Source organism: Lonchura striata, chromosome 2 (genome assembly GCF_050655825.1).
Source record: "Lonchura striata isolate lonStrDom1 chromosome 2, ASM5065582v1, whole genome shotgun sequence".
Taxonomy (NCBI): Eukaryota; Metazoa; Chordata; class Aves; order Passeriformes; family Estrildidae; genus Lonchura; species Lonchura striata.
The window spans coordinates 106697474-106714240 of NC_140704.1; the positions used below are offsets into that span (position 1 = coordinate 106697474).

At 36.6% G+C, this 16767-nt stretch overlaps 1 protein-coding gene across 14 annotated transcripts in view; it reads right to left on the minus strand.

Moving 5' to 3' along the window:
• The window catches only part of PTPRM (protein tyrosine phosphatase receptor type M), a 442640-nt gene that overhangs the window by 331654 nt on the left and 94219 nt on the right, over positions 1–16767 (minus strand). For 13 of the 14 annotated variants that reach the window (XM_085573754.1, XM_021525191.4, XM_077784280.2 and 10 more), the window contains one exon: positions 10024–10146. In XM_085573754.1, the coding sequence (XP_085429880.1) occupies positions 10024–10057 (34 nt within the window). In that variant the 5' untranslated portion in view covers positions 10058–10146. Of the gene's footprint in view, positions 1–4793; positions 10001–10023; positions 10147–16767 lie in introns of those variants that run through there. The other variant, XM_085573756.1, reaches the window with a different exon arrangement.

The following is a 16767-nucleotide window of genomic DNA, read 5'->3' on the forward strand; positions in this document are numbered from 1 at the left end:
GCCTTTTTATTTTTTCTTTTTTTTTTTTTTCCATTTAACTTTGCTTCTTTACAGACTAGCACAGAAGTTAAAATTACCTGTTTTAATGCTTTATTTTAACTTAAACATACAACTGGATGTAGACACACTAAAACATGGGTAATTTTCATTCAAGAGGCACTACAATATATCATGGCAAAATATAGCTTTTTGTTGCTGCACCTAAAATAATAATTAGATTCTTATTAATTATACAATTGTTATTACTGCTATACTAAAAAGCAGGAAAAAAATCTGCCATGCACTCATAAAGCTACTTCCATTTTGCAAGCCAAATAAGTAAAATGGCTGAATTGAAATTGCTCCACACAACTTTCTGCCTTCACAAATGCTCCTCACACTAAAATTAAACATGGCAAGAACACCACAGCACACGTAACACCTAAATGTGATTGCTGAAAGATGTAACACATCTTTTTATACATGGTATATCCATTTATTCCACTGTAAAATCTGAAGCTGTGGGCTGCCTTAGCTTTCACATGGCACATTGTACACTCATGAAGGGAACCTGATGCGATTGCTCATCAAGTCTAATCCAGAACATGACAACTTCTTTGTTTCTGACACACAATCATTTCTATAGCTGCTACACACTGAGCTTCCAAAACACAGGTAACATCTTCACCTTGTCCTGACTGATGCTTTTAAGATAAATCAGCTCCCAGAGGCACTAACTCAAGAGCAGGTGCACAATATCCAACTGATGTCCCCAGAACAGGACCCTCATCATTATCCTGTATCTTCCAAAGGTGTTTCATTTGAAGTGTAACTGCTTAATAAGGAAAACTCCTAAGGGAATGCCAAGAAAAGCATCAAGTTTTATATCCCTATCCTCAGGTTCCCTGCTAGCTCCTACAGGAGCATCCTTCCTTACCTGGGATCCAGACAAGCCCAGAACCTTCCTCTAAAAGCCTGTCCTCTTTTTCAGTTTCTCTTCTGAAAGACATGACAACGCCCTATTAATCAGTCATTTCCTAAGGTGTGAAATTCACTCTATATGTGCTGTCTGCCACTCAAACAGTAATTACCTTTGATTCCTCCCAACTGAAAACTGCTAAAATATTTTACACATAAAAGACTGGACCAGGGACAGGACTCTTCACTTTCTGTTTTCCTCTCAGAGCCTTCTGAAAAGCCTGACAAGTGTAAATTTCTCTTCTACAGATTTATTTCTACAACAGCCCACGTGCAGAAAGAAGGCTACTGACCAACTTAGGTTCTCATCATTTCCTTGCACCTTTAAGCTATGAATGTAAAAAAGCTTGAGAAAGAAGCATCCTAAACTCCTTTGAACAGTGGCCTTATCACACAGCCCTCGCATAAAAGAAATTTGCCCCTAGCAAATTTCCATTCCCTTTCTTTCTTTTGTAGCTCTCAATATACAAGTAAGGGAATACATTAAGGATCATCCCATTGTAACTGTGTCTTTCATCTATTTCTTGTGGAACTGCAGGAGAGAGCCATGCTGGGGAGAACAACACCTGACTCCCGAGTTAGGGATGGTGCCACCATCTGAGCTCAGCTGCACACACATCTGGCACTGGGACAACCCTCCTGCACGACACCGGGACTTACATCGTGCTCCAGCAGAAACCAGAATGACACAAGAGCTGACTGTGGCATCTAGAACAGGTAAAGACTCTAAAAGCATACGGGAATCAAGAATTCACATTTGGCAGAAGGATGTTCCTCCCCTCTAAGTCAAGGGGAAAAAATGAAATGGTAAAAATTTAAGCAGACATATTTGAACTTAAAGCAAAATCACAGTATACATATCTACTGGTGAGAAAAGTACATCCGTGGCTTCCATGTTTTAACATGAATACATGTGTATTGAAAAATGTTTTTCAAATCTGTTACATGTGAGAAGCACAGAAATGTGATCAATTGCTTGCAATTATCACAAATATTTGATGTTATTAGCTGCTGCAACATTATGACTTGGATAATTACCTGCACCTGCTTTCTCATTAAATGACTGTGTACACCATTACATTTTCAATGAGGTCCAGACAGCATATTTTTTTCCTTTATGCTACTAAAAAACAGTTGATTGGAAATGTGACTTCTAGATAGAGAAAGCATTATGTCAGCTGGTGAGGGAAGTAAGTATATTGCTTTAACACTGAGAAAAAAAGTACTGAGTTCTTTTAATTCAGTTCATGAAGTTCATGTAATTGCTTCTTCCCTGACTCTTGAGTACTGCAAACAACTATCAAGGACTAAGACTTTGTCTGAAATTCTGGGAAATCAAATTGCTTCAGATACCAGAAGACTTACATAAAAAAAAAAATACTAATTCATTCATTCTGCTTGTGCACTAACATATCTCTGCTGCCACATTTCCCACGACTTTCCTCAACTTGGGAGAAGAACTGTAGACATCTGGAAGCACTTACAGCCACATGCAGCATTTAACAACCTCTGCCTCAGGTCAGTGACCTTTTGGCTCCTCCTATTATAGTCACAACTAGACCTGCTAACAACATGCCATCACTTTCAATGACTGACAACAAATTAAATGCTGTTAAAGTGTATGGAAAATCTCCCATAAATCTAATTGAAAGCAGAAATTCCTCTTACATTTCTGAAAAACAAATCTTTAAAAAACACTCCCTAAAAATGTCTAACACCTACTGTCCTAAAGAAGAGTCATGGAGTCTGTCTCCAGCTCAGTGGCATTTTCACTGTGCCTATGACTATGATCTTGTCATATAGAAGAACTGTCTTAAAAGATAAACTACTAACTCGGGCAACAACTGACTTAGGCCCTGAAATGGAGGCAGTCACGTTCCACACTTGAAAGCCTGCAAATGCAAGGAAAGGTTTTGATCCACTCTTTATTAGTTTCTAAAGGGCAGGATGGATGAGGAGAAATCTAATGGGATAAGCATGAGACTGAAAGAAAATCCCTGAAGACTGCAAGAAATTAAGAGGCTTTTTTTCCAGTAGATTAATTACTAAACAAGAAAAAGCTTATTTAGGACTATTCTGATTATTCTCCTTTCTCGTGATCTTTCAATGCAGGAAGTGCAGCTCCTAGAGGAGCACCTTCAGACTCGCTGTTTATTCATAGGCTTTTTGGACACAGCTTTGCTTGAACTGGTAAAATATTTTTGTTCTTCAACAGAGGAAAACAGACAGGCAAACAAGCACAAAAAATGTATTGGTACTTCATACAAGTCTGCTAAAACTGGAGCAGAAACTGCAGTGGTTTCAGTAAGACACCCATGACAGGGTGCAGTAACATGCCCTCAGCACAGTGAGTCCCTAGGGAGCCCTACACTAAAGCATGTGCTACTTGGTTTATATTACCACAGTCTCAAACTACCTAGATTAAAGCATATCCCCAGGAAAAAGAATTCTTCATGTGGTCTTTTCCAAACCAAGAGCCCCTTACCAGAAGTAACCTCATTCTTCTTTTCCAGACAATATTCCACTTGAAAAATGCCAGTTCACTCCAAGGTATTGTAAAAAAGTAGGTTTTAACCAGCTTTACAACATGAAGCACTTTGTCTCTCTCCTGTTGGTTCTCTTACTTTAACTTCCTCTCTCCTGTTGGAATACTCCTACCTCATCTGAATGAGCTCATCATGAGGAGTCCAGGAAGAAAAAACAAACACCTGAACAAAACTCCAGTTATTGAGAGTACTTCTATTTTAAATTTATCAAGGAAACCTGAAACTAGATTCTGATGCACTTAACCATAAGGATAGTGTCTGGCACTATGGGTGAAAGATGGGGAGGGAGACTGGGTTTCTGATGTGTATCAAAAAAGAACTTTTTTATCTCAAAAGTTTTCACTGTCAAGAAATCCGATTTCAAACCGAGCTCCAGTGTCTAGCTTATTATGTTAGCTGCTTCTCAGCATATATTATGGCAGATGTTAGATATAATCTCAGCAGGAAACATGCAATCACAGCAAGGTAAATGAATTAGGTTAGAGGACTTGCTTAGCACTCTGTGGCACTACATGGTACAACTCAAGAATTACCCTCAGCAGTCAACTTTATCTTCCAGGTTGCTTTGAGAATACTCTGCTTTAATGAGAAGTGACTTCCCAGATCTTTCATGTAGTTTCTGTCTGTCTTCTACAGAAGAGGAGAGTTCCTCCAATATTAAAAAAGTGCTATAATCTATTATATCATCATATTTCAGTCAAACATCTTGAACAAAGCTTTATCAGCTACTCGTGCTTTTAATATACTGTCTCCCACTGACTTCCGTGACTTTGAGCATGTTCTCCAATTTTGCACTCAAATATGAGATGGCTGATGGAATGTATAAGAAAACAAGAAAACTGATGTCCTCAAGTTCCAGTTACGAACACTACAGAAAGCATGTTACTTCAAATGGCAATCTGCAAATCAGCCATCTCTGTTAGGTGTTATTGCTTCATAAACCACACTGCTCATATTCAAAATCTTTTGTTCTAAGATGTGCAAACTAAAAGTCATATATGAGAACATCTACAACAAAGGGTTAAGTATATCATTAGCACTAATTTTCTGAAAGCTGAGGCATGCAGGCAAAATACATTATAAAAATTTGTCTACTTCACCTACTAAGCAACCTAGGAACATTGTCCATCAGTGATTCAGAAAGAGGGATTCTGATGCTGATTAATTACTTCCCCCCTTGCAAAAATGATAGATACTCAATATTTGTAACAAACCCAGCATTTTTGCCAGGTGCTGAAATCTCTAAATCAGGCCAGAAGCAACAAAAGTGACCATAACAACAAGCAATACCTCAGACATAGCTGGTGGCATCTTTCTTGTTGCTGAACAGACCTGTTAAGCACACCACTCAGTAAGTCTTTAGGTGTGTTTTTAAAGTAGCCAACCCCTCCAGTGCTGGCACCGTAGCCATGGCAGCACAGGCTCCCTGCTCAGGTGGTTTGCTCTGTGTGACCTCCATGTTGCTCCACATTAGCAGCAACTGGTGTTAACTTACACAATTAATTGGAAGCTGAAGCTGCTTGCCAAAAGGCATGTTGTTAATGGCTGCGGCTATTACCTGGGTGTGCAATAAAATAACATGCTGCTGTTCCAGGTCTAGAAAATTCTATGAAAAAATTTAACTTTAATACAGTGAGCAAGCTGCAACTCCCACACCTTGACAGTACTTTATATTATCCCTAGACAGCATTCAAATGAATTAAAAATGCAGCTATTTAAAGTAATATAGGGGAAACATATTATAACGTAACATATTATGGGACTGAGTAAGAAATTTATTTCATTTTTTTCAATATGAATGTAAACGGAAGAGAAGTATCCCTGTTAATATACAACAAAAATGCAATGCAGTGCTAAAATGTGCTTAATGATAAAGTACAAAATCAAAGAATAATAATTTTACACAGTAAAACATTGCAGTTGGCTTGAACTCACACTTGCCGAATGATCACTTTATATGTCTTTTAAAATGGATCACAACTCTTCTATGCACAATTAAACAACAATGTACATTTTTCACACAACTATTTCACATTCCATAATAATAAATACTCCTCTGAATCACTGCCTTGTTTATAGAATATCTGCTAGCTCTGCATGTCTGGTTACTAGGTATCAAAAGGCCATTTTAAACAATAATATAAGCATTATAAGCATTTTCTGCAGACACTGCATAGGCATTAAGCAACAGTACATATTCAGAATACAAATAAGCATAGTAGGCCATTCAAAATATCACATATATCCATGAAAATCATATGTTATCACCTCAAATAGCACAAACAGAATTCTCATCCTGGCTTTGACCAGCACTGTACTAAACACAGAAAGCTTCATTGCAGAAAGCATTCTTTCAACACAGTGAATGGCAGCCTGTGAATATTGGATTTATATTTGGGTTTGAACTGTTTTAAAATAATTGAAAGGCTGATGCCAGTGACTTGTTGCAAATGCAGTGACATCCCCTCAGAGATATCAAATTGACCACTGCATAAAAATTATACTACTGTAATTCATAAATCAGCTGGAACTGTGACACACCATGGAAAGATTCTACACAACTGAACACAGTGTTTAGTAAAAAATCACATGGACATGAACAAAAATTATATCCAGTAAATGACAAATCACAGAAGATTCCTGACAATATTTCTGTTCCTTAGAGTAATCCATAAAATTCTAATTGCATTGCTGTCACCGATGACTTACTGTAGCCGTATCTGAACTAACACAATGCAATCACGTATCTCAAAAAAGCACAAAACAACCTCTTTCCATGGGACACAGTCCTTCAGAAATGTCTGCTCCATTTATTCAGGAAATCTCCACCTTTTCTTGGTGTAGCGTCATGCACAGGCTGCAGGTGGATCTCTGCTCCACCATGGAGCCCCATGGGCTGCAGGGGAATCTCAGCTCCACTGTCTGGAGCACCTCCTCCTCCTCCTCCTCCTTCAGCACTGATCTGGATGGCTGCAGGGCTGTTACTCTCACATATTCTCACTTCTCTCTCTGACAGCTGCTGCCCAGTGCCTTTTACCCCTTTCTCAACATTCTATCCTGGAGGTGCACCAGGAGCTCAGCTGTGCCCAGTGGTGGGTCCAGGGGCTGTGTTCAGATGTGTCCAACACAGGGCATCCCTGACCTCTTCTCACAGGGGCCACTCCGGCAGCCCACACCTTGCCAGTAGAGTAATCTACTGTTTGGGCATATTCTTCTCAAGACATTATTACTGGCTAAATAACTAGAGGGCTTAGTTAGCTGTAATTGTAAATCTCTAATCCAACTGCTGTAACAGTTCCATAGGATAAAGCAAGATGGGATTAATAATGACTAAGTTGTGAACACTATTTTAAACACACATTCTTGGAACAGAAAGACAAGGAGAAGACAGGCTGAGAAATGGGAAGAGCTTCTCTTCCAAACAGCATTTACTCCATCTGACTCACAGGACACTTAAAACAGAAGAGCAGTGGATTTTAACAACATTAATTTAATTGATATGAATATACACAGATATTCATACATGTTCTTACTTTTTTGGGTCTATTAAATACAATTTCAGATTAATACTGATTCATTAGAGGCCATGCTCATATTTATCAAGGAAATTAGAACACTAGCACCCTACTAACTTTAGTGGTATCTTCCTATTTCTGTGCTACAGTAACAATCCAACAGAGATTTAAGTTCACTGTAAGAAGCACTTCTGGGATTTATTACCTTTGATACGGTTTAGTAATTTTCATCTAAAACAGGATTTCAAATATTCACAAACATGTAAACTGTGTGTACATTACAGAGTGCACACATATGCATGAATATTAGATGACATTTCTTTTGTCTCACTGAAATAACATATCAAGCCAAAGCATTTATCTATCTGAGATGCTGCTATACTTTCAGCACTCTCATGTGGATTAAAAGAAATCAAATGCTGCAACTTGTGTGCTTCCCCCTGGCTGCCACGAAATTATAAAAAATATTATATATCGACATCAACTCACTCACTGGAGCATGTTGCCTGAAATTAGGAATGTTATGTGCATTAATTTTTTTCTTCTGACAAGGGAGTACAGAACTGAGAGTTCTTGTTTCAGTCTAGTATTACAACACTTGCACAAAGCATTTTGCTTTCAAGCCAAGAATTCCCCAAAAACCATTAATTTAAGATGTTCTATTCATTATCATCTGAAGTTATTTCTTCCTAAATATGTAGCTCAGAAACTGATGACAAACTACTTGAAATCATTTTTTAAGTATATCACATAACCCTCTGGCTAAGGCTAACTGAAAACTAATTAAAATCATTAAGATGATGATTTGAACAAGAACAGTAAAAAACTGTCTAGATGAAATTATGAGGAAAAATTAGATACCACTTGACTAAATCGTGCTGTGAGACACAGTGCTTCTCATTTGCAAAAAATGAGCATTTCTTTTCCTCTCAAAGGGGTTTTTGACCTTTTAAGGCACCAATATCCTCAACCCTCCTCAGACTAACTTGTTCATCTTCTGACCCAATGCTCCAAAAGAATATTTCTGTTCCTTTATAGGCAGAAAGAAAACTCCCTAAACTGTAAATACAACTTGTTTTCAAATGAAATAGATTTTTACTAGATCATCAGAACATTATTTCAGACTTCTGATGAAAATGCAAGAAGACAAGAAACAAGTTGTATGACATCTGATAAATTTATATATCATTTTCCTTCTATAGACATGCCAGTCCCTAGTCTAGATTCCTGCCACTGGAAAAAAAAAAAAACCAAACCAAAAAAATCTTCAACCCTGTGGTCATCAGAGAACATAAATTTAAATCTCTTCTATCTGTTCTATCTGCAAAGAAGACTGAACATCATATACTGACAATGTTTTCACATATCCAAGTGGGGAGAGTAATAAATGAAATTTGGAATAGGAAGAGAATTCCAGTGGCATGAATGAAAAAAAGAATGCACAACTTGTACCACTAGCCAAGATGGCTGATAAACTGTCTGCTATCTCCAACTTGAGCAACAGTATCAAGCACTAATGAAATAGTTCAGAAAATGTTTAGCAGTACATGCCAAGACCACTGGCTGAAAGCCAGTTTTAAAAGGAATTTGAAAGAACCTCCTTTATCTAGGTTGATGAACTCAATCCAGTATGATGATCCAGATGCCAGGACACTGAACATCCGTCTTGAATTTGGGAGTCCTGCATTTACTATAGGAAGCAAAGTGTAAAAGGTACTTCAGCCATGAATCTTAGATAAGATGTCATCCACAACTCAGGGTGACACTGGTAAATCTACAGTGAAGAACACTGAAAACCTTTTTTTCACAAGTGAATGATATCTAAGGCTGATTGTGTCATGTATTAGCACCTATTGTGATCATATATTAGCACATATATTGCTACACTAATGATGAGTGCATATGTTCAGGTTTTGTTTATCCTGCCACTTCTAAATATTCATTTTGTCTATTTCCTACCTCCCTTACTCAAAAACTAGGGAGGAAAACTTTCTTGACAACAACAAACTTTTGAACAGATTTTATATAAATACTTAAGTACATTATGGGTCCTTTAAAGACCTCATTGAAAGGGATGTGAAATACTGGGACATTCATCTGCAATGCTTTTAAGTGTTATGGATATATTTATGGTAAGTTATGAGTCTGATTCGGAAGAAGTCCCCTAATGTTACAACAAGTGATTTTATCTATTGGTCTTTTGGTTTTGCCAAAATATAATAATAGTCACTTGAGGCTCTGTCTAAAAAAGCCAAAGCAGATGCTGAGCTGGCTGCAGGCAATCATATCCCAGGAAATGGAGGCAGTCTTAACATGGGGGCAGTCTTAACACGTCTACCTAAAAACTAGAAAAAAGAACAACTGGTAAATTTTAGGCTAGTAAACCCAGTGGCCAGATTTTACATTTTTCTGTGGGTGAAGTACTAAGGCAATGACTATATTACTAGAGTGAGTTTACTTTGGCATAATGCACAGGTTGTTGCTATGGAGCAAGGTCCAACTAAATGCAGTGCAAAAAATACTTTAAATAATAGTATCACAATTATCTTTTAAAATCAGTGAGCATAGTATCGAGATCCTTTGTTTTGGGATACCTTTGCTTTTTCACTCACCTCTCCTTCTCTCTAAATCTTTTTATAACAGATTTTGATTATTATATCTTTCAATGAAAATATCTAAGTCTATCTTCCTTTTCTCTCTTACTAAGCCTTGTCTGCCTGTTTCTAGTACTACTTCAGATTCATTTTCATGTCACCTTTCTGTTTTCTTTTAGTCTTCCCCAACAACACCAAGCTTCAATTTCTTCTTCCAAACCTTTATACTTCCCAAACGAAGCCAAACCTTTGATTTGCAAAATATACCTCATTGAAATCGCCTGCAAAATCTGAGTATTTCACTTAAAACAGACTCAGATGAAGCAGCATTTTAAGAACAGCGCTGCTAAGAAATGCTAGACAAACACATAATCTAATGTTGAAGAGAAACAAAGCAAAATGGAGACGAACCCGATGGCAGGCCTTGACCCGAGGACGGCTTCATCGGCGCGTTCACCTGGTCCCAGTTGAGATCATCATCATCTGACTGACTGTAGCCACAGGAACTGAGGGGCTCATCAAAAGTGCAGCACCCTGTTAAAGAAACACAAAGGTAAAAATGAAGGCATGCAAGTAACAGATAGAGAATCTCCAATCCTAACAACTGCAAAACATCACTCAATGCAGGCTATGTCATTTTTAGATATCTTTTAATACAATTTATACAAATCTTCACTTTCTGAGAGGGCATAAAAGTTTCTTCTCATGAAAACCTTTTTTACCTAAGGGTAAAAAAGAGAAAATTTAGAACTGCAGACAAATTTCTCTTATCCAATCACCAGGTATCAAAAACAAATAACAGCAGTAAAAATCAGAATATTAAAATACATGATTAACATTCTTCAGGGAAAAAAAAAATTCTATACCCAAGGACCTAGATTTTAGAAGAAAACTCTAAGGGTGGGAACACCAGCTTTCATTCCTGTATCTTGGTTTCCAAGTAAGGGAAAACCTAACTGCTCCCAGGTGTGCTGCAATGCAAACAGGTACCAGCATAGCCGTTTGTGGGATCAGTGCCTCTGGCACAACATAACACATCTACCTCAAAATGACAATTATGCTCAGTCTCACAATCTCTGAAAGAAAACAGTATTATTTTCTCTTTTTTTCTCACTCTCTTCTAGGTAAATTAGAAGAGAGTAAGATGATACAAAAGCTCACGTTCCCCCAAGCTGGGGTAGGGAAAAAATTAATGTACCAAATTTAGAAGAATGGAATTTAACATTATCCACAAGAAAATGGAAAAGCTTTACTTTTTTTCCTGTGGTACAGAGGAAACTTCAGCTTTTTTATGCTGTTATCATCTAACAGGAGACTAACACAGGGTTACAAAATTCTGTTTTATTTGATGTTTCACTCCAGTGAAGAATGACATCTTTCCTATTTTGGAAAATAAATATCACTCTAGTCAGAGATATTTCTGTCCATATTAAAGGAAATTCTTCAGCTGTTCAAACAAAACTAAACTTTAGGGCTATTCATTATCTTTGCTATCTATCCAAAGGCACAGTAGGCTTAGCCTTGCCAAGTTGTATTAAAATAGGATACAGACAAAATCTAGCTTAAAAATTACTTTTAAAATCTGAATTTTCCTAGAGAACTATAAATGGCATTACAGAGTATCATATTGTCCCATTTTCACTAGGATAGAATTAATTTCTTCCCAGGACTTTAAACCATTACACTTATCAAAAAGTAGAAGACAAAATTCTATTACACCTGACAAATACCACCTAACTAAAGTCCAGTCTTCTTAACAACTAGCCAAAGTGTATATTTCAAATTCATAGCAAGAACTTTGCAAACATATAATCTTTTCTTCTCTTAATTGTGAGAATATTACATGGGCCTTTACAGACACACCATGTCTGCCCTGCCCTCAAATGCAGGTCATCCTGTATTAGACTCTGTTCTAAAATATCTTTCTATAGGAAGTCTCCAATACATCTAAGTATATGACTGAAATTGGCACATCTGGAAACTGCTTTTTTTTTCTGTACAAATTTAAGTGCAAAAAATTCAATTAGATAATCCAATGGGAACAGAAAACCTATTAAAAAACTCACAAATCCAAACTCCAACATTTTGCCTCAGTGTTAACAGAAGATATAAACTCTCTTTCCTGAAGTCAAAAAAATTCAGAAATACATGAGATTTTTATAGAGTATATTAAATAACATCTGCAACATTTCCAGAGGGAAGGCTTCGAAATTTAGGCAGCCATTTACACATTTTTTCTAGTACTTGAATTACTTGCATAAATATTACTTCAAACTTCATAAAATATACCACAAGCTAAGTTTCAGACATACAAGCTAAACATCAACTTTAACAGATATATTAGTGTTTTTTTATAAAAATAAAAAAGTAGTTTCCTTGACAAAGTACTGCTAATGCTAATGATAATAGGACATAAATTTAAACACCAAGTTATGCAGTCTGTATTATTGTAGTCAAGCTTGGCAAAAAATATATACCCAAATGGAAGTTGGCATAAATCAGGGTTTACAATTCAAACCAGGACCAATGAATATATGGAATAGCTCCCACACTTTATTACATCAAACATATCTCTAGTGATAAGAGGACAAAATAATATAAAGTGTTTACTTTCTCAAACCCAGAAGCCCAGTCAAGCACTGCAAAATATCCAGTACTGGGAAAAAGGCAAGATTTGTGGTTACAAATGGTTAATAAAGGCTTCTACCATTCTCATGAATTAAGAAGATGTCAGAAACATGGATAAATAGAATGACATTTCTGTTTGTCTAGACATTTGCTTCTCAACAAAGGATCCTTTCTCACTGCTTGTTTTTCTTCATTTCTCTTGCAAGTCTATGGCTAAATCATACTCTCAGTATTCTTTTTCCATCTTTGCCACTTACATCCTTTGCTGTATTACTATTACTATAACTTCATCAAAATGGGCATCAAATCTTCCATGTCTGTTACAAGAAGAGTTTGAAAGAAACTTCTGAACTCCTTCAATTCCTAAGCACCTTCCACCCACAACTAATAAATAAAGTTCAGCAAGTATCACTACAAGTAATCAAGCTGTACAGCCACCTATCCAGAGAACTGAGCAGCATACATTAGATCTTTAATAGCACAGATGTCAAGCCAGGTTTCTTTCCACACTGAGACACTGAGGCTTTGCACAGCCATGACTTTATGTAAAGCCATTTGCAGTTTAAAATAGCATACATGACATATATAGGTGTCGGAAGTAAAGGCAAGCTTGTAACACAGAACATCTGAGTGGAACAAAACAAACAACAAAAAAACCTCAGCCAAGAAACAGTTACTGTAAATTAAGAGTCATTGAAGATCCTAGTGGCTTACAACCAACTCCACGAAGTTCTGTCTCTCACATTTGACCATACTACAAGATGAAGTTCTTTAGAAATGGGTCATTAACTTTTGAGAAACCCCTACATTTGCCTCTGCTGAAGTCCTCCTGGCTGCTACTGCACTGCTTCTTCTATTTTCTAGTCATGCTTATCTTACTGTGCAAGGTTTTCAGCTCATGAAATGGACCCATGGTATCAACAAGGACTGGTAAAATATGAGCAATTATCAGGTCTTTAATGTGTCTCATCATTGAGCTGTTTTGAAACACGAGCCACTGCCAAGACAGGCTGCTGTTTATAATCCACCAGCTCACTTGAGAAATCTGCTCAGTTTTTGCTACTAGAATTGATAATAATAACAATCAAAATACATATTGGCTGTTACACAGTTTAATCAAGCAAAGCAATTTCCCTGCCTGTTATACTGACATCACCGTTTGGATGGCCAAACTGTATTTTAAAGGATGATCTCTGTGCTGACTGAAATATTTATAAGTAAAACAGGAGATACATATCCCATTAAGATTCTTTGGCTTGTGCTGCATTTTATAGATATTTTTGGATTCCTAAGGGGAACTGAATTGACAAATGCCCAAGATGCAACACAGTCTATTAGAGCCTATGGTTCTTTCAACTGCAATTATCCATTTAACCATCATGAACCCAGTTTAGTATAAACTATGCCATTGTCTGAATGTAGTCCTTTTTGGATACTTCAATTTTAGCTGGCTAAATTACTTGAGATCTTGAAAATTTTATGAGCTTAAACAAGGAATATAATTTAAGATGAAAGCAACCAATTAAAGTAAAAGGGATAAAGAATGCACTATATTTTTCCTAATTTGAATACATTTTTATTCAAACTATTTTATGTTTTAAAGACTCTTGACATCTGTTAGGAAGCATTCTCAAAGAATACGTTAGCAAACAGCAGGATACTACAAATCCTTTAAATGACAAAAAGTAACGTAAGAAAAAAAGCTCAAATTACGCTGGGCACTGCTTTATTTCTGTTGATTTGATAGATCTCAAATCAATATGCACTTTCCATCAAAAATTTGCTGCCAAGTGTACAAGCGCTAAAACTAGCAAAATTCTTATGAGTGTCAGTGCTAGCACCAGAAGGGAACATAAGTGCATACCAGAACTGATGCAATGGCCCTGCTTTGGGGTAAAATCAATTTTTTCTTTGCAGCAAAGACATATGGCTTCTGATCTGCCATAGTGCCATGAATTCTGCTGCAGAATACATGCATCCAGAAGATAAGTTTACTGAATCCCCCGTTTTCCTACTATTCCTATCTCGTTTAAAAAGTATTCTGAATTCTGCTGTCTCTTTTTGGTTTCATACTGGAAATGGTGTTATGTCGATTAACTCTAAGTGCAATGTAACTATACTTTGAAATAAAAATTAAAATGTTGATATCTGATCTGAAAGTTGGGACGCCTAGACCACATTTCCTATCAGGAGGCTTGGATATTCAAGGAGAGATTAATCTCCTGTTAAGGCAATTTATCCTCCCTTTCTGTCCACAGCAAAGAAGAAGCCTCTGCCCAAACCAACAACATTGCATTCCTCAGCCAACTGCATTCCCTCCTGTCCCCACGAACATGCCTGCATCCAAGAGCAATGGACCAAGCACATCACCAGGACAACGTACCAAGGCAAATGAAAACTGAAATAACTGAAAAACCTGAAAAATGAAAAAACTGAAAACCTGGGTAAAAAAATTTGAAAAATTACAAACTACAGTTGTTAAGACTGTGAATTAGTCAGCTTCTCCTGAAGGGTTACTGCTCAGGACAGTCATCCTATCTAGACACTCTGATGACAACAGAAAGTGATCGGAGAAACAAAGCATTAGGAAAATGGGATCCTGTGCCTCTAAGCTGACAAACCATCCCATCAGAGAATAACCAATTTCTCCTTTGGGAGAAGATAAGAAGTCATAAAGAGGAAATAAGCCATTCTCAATTATAAACTCACTAACAGAGAAAGCAACAGTGGGAATAAATGTACAATTTTTAACATTAAAAAAATTGAACTGCTGCCTGTAAACCTGTACCACTGGTCTGATCTGCTGCATACTTTTTACTATAGATGGGGTGATGTCAGAAATTGCCTAGTTCAAAACCATTTGCTTCTCTGAAATCAATAAATAGTTGAGCCAATAAAGGTTCATGTAAATGAACTTCAGCTAGGTAAATGGATGGTTTAAACAACTTATTAGAAACTGAGCACAGTGGTCTGCTAGATTCTACTTTGTATGTAGATTCTCAGCAAAAAAAAAAAAAAAAAAGCTCTACCCGCCCTTTCAAAGGTGTTACAGTATTACATGTTGAAAAGGCTTTCCAGACATGCTAGCTCAGAGATAGCCAGTGAAATAAACTCTTCTCTGTGTGCCTTCAAAACACACACAGAGATGACATGTATCTGCTGTGACATACATGCACCACAAATTCTTATCCAGGCTTTACAAGTGAGCTTTCAACAGTGGGTAGTCTGTTTTAAAATTGAACATTTATTTTCTCTCAAAATATACCAATGTTTTTTTTTTTTTTTTTTTCCCTACCAAAGGCAAGTGTTCAGAGTTCTAAAATAATTCTGTAATCTATATTACTGGTCAGGGAGCCTGAAAATCCATGTGCTGCATAAAGTTGATCTTATTTAAAACAGTATCTACCTTTTGTCAAGTCTACATATCCATGGGAGTGAGAGAGAAGAGCAAAAGGAAACAGACTTTACAATTAGAGACCTTTTATGATTGTGGCTGTGTTCAGAATGGGTTTTGAAAAAGGTAGATAATAGAATTGTCTGAAAAAATCTCATGAGTCAGAGCAAAGACCATGAGGTAAAAGTATGTATTTAGAAATAAGAAAGGCTGATATTAATTCTGTCCCTAAGGGAGAAAAACAGACAAAAAATATATCTATAAAACTGTGCTACGACTTGTGGAGAAGGACATACAAGAATGCTAAGGAATTCCAAATTTATGGACACAATTCCAGCAGTATCACAAGTGATGACATGACAACATGCCAAAAAAAAAAAATAATCAGATAAATGCTTAAAGCTGTTATTTAAGAGTTCTCAAAACTTCACCACACATTCATAAAACATTTACAGTTGTTCTCTCTGTTCTCTCTCCATTTACCTGACAGAAACTGAATCAACATGAATGTTGCCAAAAATGTTTCAGTTTTAGTGACAGAGGATAATATAGGAAACTTGAATTTTATGGAAGGCATATTTATCAGTTCTAATTTCCCACAGAAAGCTGCCCATTCTTAGGCAAATAAAATGTTTTTTAACATTTTTCTAATAGATACTGAGAATAATTCAAAATTTGGGTTCCTGGATGTAACTGAAAAGCCCTGAACAATGTTTCCTCTCAGAATATGCATTTAAACTCCTTTGAGCTATCAAAACATAAAAAAAGAAACCACTCACCAAAGCAAGACAATTAATAAAGGCTCTTAAAATAAAATTCATTTATCTTGTGTAAGCAAATACAATCTGTGTATTTGTGCCATTTTCGTATCAGTGAATATTTATGAGGCCCATAGGAAAATGGGTTCACATTAATATTCTATGAGCAAACTTATTTGTGGCATTATTTAATGGCAGGGTGTTCGATTTCACAATATTAGTGATTGCTTTTCTTAATGTATGGCATCAATTATACGGGCAAGTGCACATACATGCTTACATACACAAATTATAGCCCTGCTACAGCTGTCATTAGTTAGGACATCTACCAAGAGAAATATTTGAGTGTTCAATCCCATAAAGAGCGAGCAGGAT